Here is a 6,000-nt window from a genome sequence, read left to right as displayed (position 1 = left end):
TTGACACGCTGTCTTCTGCCTCACTCTGAAGGACTCGCGTCCCCAGCTAGCTAGGAGTCCCGGGAGCCCAAAGTTAGGCTCCTTCCCTCAGCCTGGACGCTGTCGCACTCGAACGCCCTTCTCGGACGGACCCCAAGCGTCGCGGCCGCGGCCCCGGGCCCGGCCCGGCCCGGTCCCCGCCAGCCGGAGCGCCCTCCCCGCCCCTTCATCCCTCTCCTACCCGAGGGTCCTGATTGGGAAGGGGCCTGAAGAGCGTCCCTTACACTCCCATCCTATTGGCTAGCACGGCTGTCAGTAATCTCCGCTTCCCGCCTTCCAGCCTAGCGTGTTTCTTGGACCCCTCGGTCTCTGCGACGAGCCGCTGACGTTTGCCTGAGCCGCGTTGCCGCGGCCCGGCGACCTTTCACCCCCCCCCTTTCCCACAGGAGCGCCCCGGGCCCCGGCCCCGCCCCCGCCCCCGTCGCCGGCGCGCGCCCCCGGGGCCCGCGCTCGGCCCGCGCGCACACACGCACACGCACACGCACACGCACGCGCGCACACGCTCACACCCCCTCCCCCGCCTCCGGCGCGGCCCCCTCCGCCCCCGCAGGCTGAGGCACCGGCGCTGGGAGGCGGCGGCGGCGGCGGCGGCGGCGCTGCTGAGAGGCAGGGACCCGAGCGCGAAGTGTGTGGGAGTCTACGAACTCAGCCCCTCTCTACCCTCCCCTCGCAGCCATCCCCCTCCCTCCCCGCCAGCCCCCCCGACAAGCGGGAGAAATAATGAGCGAGACCGGGCGGCAGCAGCAGCATCGCCGAGCAGCCCCGGCAACGGCAGAACCGCTCCGGCAGCGGCGGCGGCGGCAGCACCAGCAGCGGGAGCGAGCGCAGCGCTAGCGCGGCGCGGGGACCGCCGCGCTCCTTCCCGGCTCCTGCCCTCCTCCGCCGCCCGCTCCTCGCCTCGCCTCGCCTCTCCTCGCCTCTCCTCTCCTCTCCGCAGCCACCTCCTTCCCCTCCTCCTGCTCATTCACTCTTTCCCTCACTCTCCCCTCCTCCTCGGCTTCTCCCGCGCCCCGCCAGCCCTCGCGCTCTCCCACTCCCTCTGCCCGTCCTCCCCGCTCCCCTCCTCCCGCTCATTCACGCGCCCCTCTCCCTTCACTCTCTCCCCCTCTCTCCTTTCTTCTCCTTCTTTCACCCTCCGTCTCTCACACCCCCTCCATTCCCCTGTCTCCTTTCTGACACTGCACTGCAGCTGCTCCTCAGCCCTGCCCCCTCCCCAGTGAGAACAAACCAGCAACATCGCTTTTTTTTTTTCCTAAAGAGATTTCTATTGATCCGATTAAAAAAACAAAAAAAACAAAAAAACCTTAAGAAACCCCAAACGCAAAAAAAAAAAAGAAAAAAAAAAAGCCAAAACAAAAGGGAGAAGCTTCTCCCCGTAGCAGCGGCAGGAACTGCAAACATGATGGCGGCAGCTCCCATCCAGCAGAACGGGACCCACACTGGGGTTCCCATAGACCTGGACCCGCCGGACTCGCGGAAAAGGCCGCTGGAAGCCCCCCCTGAAGCCGGCAGCACCAAGAGGACCAATACGGGCGGTGGGTATCGCTTCCACCTCCCCGCTGGCCCCATCCCCCGCCGCCCGCCCCTGCCTCCCTCCCTCCCGCCGGCCTCCCTCCCGCCCGCGGCCCGGACACCTCCAGCCCGAAGCCGGCGGCTCCCGCGCCCCTGCCCCGCGCCCCCTCCCCTGCACCTGCCCCGCACCTCGCCGTCCCGGACGCATTTCCATTGCTCTGTTTATCATTCATCAAAATGGCGACCGGGTTTTCGGAATAGACCTATCTTTGCTTTTAATCGGTCTAAAGACTGACCATTTAAATATCCTAGACCTGGGCCAGGGGGTCCGTGAAGGAGGAGGAGGATGACCCCCGAGTGAGGTGATGGCCGCCCGAAGATGCGCGCTGCATTTAACAGTCGGATAAAATAAATAAATAAATGGCACTTGGGTAGCGGATAGCGAATGACTGGGGCACCGGAGAGTTTTCCTCTCTCCATCCCCCTTGCTTTGGGCCACAAGTAGTATGCAAAACCTTGATGAGTGCATGCTCTTACCGCACTTAGATTGTCGTTGCAAATGTCTCATTGATTTGCCTTCAGAGGTGTGCATACGAGGGTGGGGGTGTCTGGTGCTGTGGCTTGTTAGTTTAACATCCTGCGCTTCCTGGGAAGATGAGTTATAACGGGACCGGTATCGCTTCTTCATTTGCACTGGAGTCATCTTAACAATGCACCCAATGCATCGAGGCAGAGGTGAATTTATCTACAGCATGCCCGTTAGAGACGGACGGGGGTCTTGCGAGCGGCACACCCGCGAAAACCGGGGACGTTTATTCACACGAGGAAGCTGATTTACCGGGCTGCTTCCTATTTAAGACTCGATCAGTTTGTCGGAAATTAAAGTTTGTGGAGTTGGCTTTATTTTCGAGAGCATCTCATTTCACTCTTTTCTTGGGTCATCCACTCCCTCCGCTTTAAAAAATCGTGGCTGTTTTGGAGGACTAACATAATCTGTCGGGTCACTTCCAAGTGTATTTGATATAAATGACTCCTAAGCTTTTTAGTATTGGCAGAATTCTTCTTAAGGTCCTTTAATTAATGAGCTTAAACGAGATCATGGTAGACTAAGAAGTGCTAAAGAAATACCCCAGGATTAGTTAGATTTGCCAGTTCACATCACTTTGAGTTATTTCCTGGCAGTTATTGCAGGCTTGGAATACACCCTACAGTTTGGGTGGACTATTTGGTAGGAGAAATGTTTGTTTTGCATACTTTGAGTAGAATATAGGCGATGGCTAATTGTAGTCCTTAGGTGTTTGCTAGTGTCAAACCGATATACATAGCTCATGCACTGTTTACAGCCCTCTTACTTATTTATTATATCGCAGTGTGTTAAGTGAAGATTTGTCATCATATAAATCTCTGAAGTTTTGTTAAAGGGTCAGTTCATTTCATTTTACCATAGTAACCACAGATAGAATTGGAAGACTTCCATGTTTGGAATAACAACTGGAATTTAGTCATCAGTTTCTACAGTGCTGCAAAATGATAGAACATGTTTAGTTTTTAATTCTAAGTTTGAAAGTAGAAATCCTACAAAATGGGAAACATCTAGTACTTATTTATTTTTCATTGCAATTGGCTTACTTTTGTTCTTTGAAAAAATTTAACCCCGTATTTCCTGCAGCTGTGTGCCCTATGTTTTAATTGCTGTTTTTCCCTCTTGAGGGTGGAGAGGGGATACAAAGTTTAAAATTATCATGTTAACCAAGTATATTTCTTTGCATTTTTCAGAAGACGGCCAGTATTTTCTAAAGGTTCTCATACCTAGTTATGCTGCTGGATCTATAATTGGGAAGGGAGGACAGACAATTGTTCAGTTGCAAAAAGAAACTGGAGCCACCATCAAGCTGTCTAAGTCCAAAGATTTTTACCCAGGTAGGTGCAATGATGAAGAGATTGTTTGATAAATCCCCACGGAAAGAAAGAGAACATCTACCTGTGTTGTATGCTGTATTCAGATAAATTCTTAAGAGTATAGACTTTATTTATATGTTGTATTTGTGGAAAATCCTAAAGTACATTTCTACTGTTGGTGTTAATGTTTTGTTTCAATCGATATATTGTGTCTGATTTAAGAACAATTACGAGGTCCATCTTTTGGGTATTTCTAAATACTACTTCTAATACTTTTTTCTAATTAGAAAAAAAAAAACTCTAAAATTTAAAGATAGAAACGTGGACAGCTGGCATCAGGAAATAGGGTTCTTTTGAAGTTTTCAGACATCATTGTAATGACAATTAGTCTAGAGTGAATTCAGAAGTGGGGGTAGGAAGGCTTCTTAAAGAATGGACCATTTACTTCTAAATCCATTATGTACCTCTTTCTGCTTCACTGCTTTGTTTGTTGGCCCTGGAGTGAAGTAAAGAGGACGAGTGCTGCCTCTTCAGATTTTTAAAATACTGCGTTTTTAATGTAATTGTGACAAGGAAATATGTTATTATGTAAGAAGTAAAATAATACTTAAGAATTTGTGTTATGAAGAGCTGTATTGGGTTAAATTATGTTAACAGTTGTGTGGTACTGTAACCTACTGGAATATGGCAAGTTTCGTAGGTGGTATAATTTTTTTTTTTTTGTACTTTCCAGTGTGTGCTTTTTATTTCAAGTGTTACATAGTTTTGCTTGTTTGTTCTTTTTCTTTTTTTTATCGTTTTGGTACTCAGTATATGGACTTTAACTGGAAAATCTGCATAATTGAATAGTATTCTCTTAGGTAAAAAAACATGAACTGATTTGCTTTTACCCAGGTGTAGCTTCTGCCTTTTTTTTTTTTTTTTTTTGGTTATTTTGCCTTTATTGGCCATAAAAAAATATTTATTCAATGCTGAGGGAACTGATACCGCCTTTTTTTTTTTTTTTTTTTTTTCCTGTTGGGAAAAAAAAGCTTATTTCCTTTCAATGATCTAATTTCAGTAAGGGTTCTTTAACAGAGGGTTTCTTTTTCAGAGCCAATTGATTGGTGGTATAAAATGGACCATTATGCTAGATAAGGTTTAGGATGGTTGAAAATATCATTTAGTTATATAAATTAATGTAGTATATTTGGTAAACATTACAAATATTACACTGAAATGTAATTTATTAGATATGCTGTCCTTTGAAAGTTTGCTCCTGTGAGTGTAGTTTTGTAGATGGCTTTCCTTGTCTCTGAAACTTTCCGTATGCGTTAAGAAAGTTTACTAACGTATTCACGTTTGTATGTTTAAAAGATATATTATGATGAAAAAAATCAATGTGGAATTGTGAAAACCGTAGTACAAATAAAAGCACTCAGAAGAGCTTGATTGCAGAATTAATAACGTGATAGTTCTAGGAAAAGAGCTGCAATGGTAAATTAAATTCACTGTCAATAGATGAAAATGAAATAGCTTTTCTGCATTAAACATGAGGTGGTATCAGATGTGCAGGGATGTTACAGAAAATTGGTGTTTATCAAGGATATTCCAAATAGTAAATTAAATGCCTTTTCATTTGAATATAGTTTATTTTCAGTGGGTTGGAAAGGGTGCACCAAGAATTAGATCTTTTGTTTTTAGTCCACTTAGTTATGCATATTTTTTATTACATTGAAATTGCTTATTTATAGTTCTGAGGCATGTTATTCATATAGAGCAAGAATATCCGTTGGAAAAAATGGAAAGCTGGAACGCGTTGAACAAAATTTTGTGTGTGTAGTGACGTAACCTGATCAAATGTGATTTGAAATGTCTGGATAAAAGAAGGCTTATCCTCTGCCTGTAACAGGTGGAAACCAAGTACACACTGGAATCAATTTTAAGGATAAAATAAAGCCTATAATTAATAAGAAGCTGTATTAATTCTGAACAATTTTTATTTAAATATGATATTAACTAGGTTATTACCTGTTCAGACAGATACATCTCTCTTCTTCTGATAGACTTCAATTTTAATGGTCTTTCTGTTTACACTTGACCACAAGGCTATGGAATTATCCAAGGTCCTGGTATTCCTCAACATAACAGCCTCTGAGCTACTTTCAAGTTCTCGTACTCAGATATATTTAAGGGATAACTACCTGCTCATCTCAGACGAAGTAAATTAGAAAAACGTGATTTATATCACTGAGTTATAAGGACTTTCTTGTAGGATTATGCAGTGATTAATTGGGAAGCCCATTTTTGTGTTTCATGTATGCGTTTATGACTCCTGTTGGATTAGAATGAATATGCTTAATGTTTATTTCATGAAGAGTTTTTCTGTTTCTCATTTGGTAAGACAGTGTATTTGTGGAAAGGTGTACTTTAGTTGTATAATCTAATGGATTTTCCCAAATTACCTAAGTTTTGAAACAGTGTAATTGTGTTCAGAAGGTTTAGTTAAAATACTGGTGTATGTAAGACAGATTTTCTGTAGAATATATAATGCAGACTACAGCCACACTT

At 45.3% G+C, this 6,000-nt stretch overlaps 1 protein-coding gene across 4 annotated transcripts in view; it reads left to right on the top strand.

Moving 5' to 3' along the window:
* The first annotated feature begins 584 nt into the window (after positions 1-584).
* Positions 585-6,000, top strand: part of NOVA1 (NOVA alternative splicing regulator 1) — a 145,773-nt gene continuing 140,357 nt past the window's right edge. Inside the window, exons 1-2 of one of the 4 annotated variants that reach the window (XM_072761298.1) lie at positions 585-1,574; positions 3,328-3,471. In XM_072761298.1, coding sequence (XP_072617399.1) covers positions 1,439-1,574; positions 3,328-3,471 — 280 coding nt within the window. In that variant the 5' untranslated portion in view covers positions 585-1,438. Of the gene's footprint in view, positions 1,575-1,677; positions 2,287-3,327; positions 3,472-6,000 lie in introns of those variants that run through there. The other 3 variants (XM_072761299.1, XM_026007646.2, XM_072761301.1) reach the window with 3 other exon arrangements.

The sequence above is a fragment of the Vulpes vulpes genome, chromosome 6 (genome assembly GCF_048418805.1).
Source record: "Vulpes vulpes isolate BD-2025 chromosome 6, VulVul3, whole genome shotgun sequence".
Lineage (NCBI taxonomy): Eukaryota > Metazoa > Chordata > Mammalia > Carnivora > Canidae > Vulpes > Vulpes vulpes.
The sequence above is the reverse complement of the archived record's forward strand: the minus strand, read 5'-3'. Positions and strand labels throughout refer to the sequence as shown.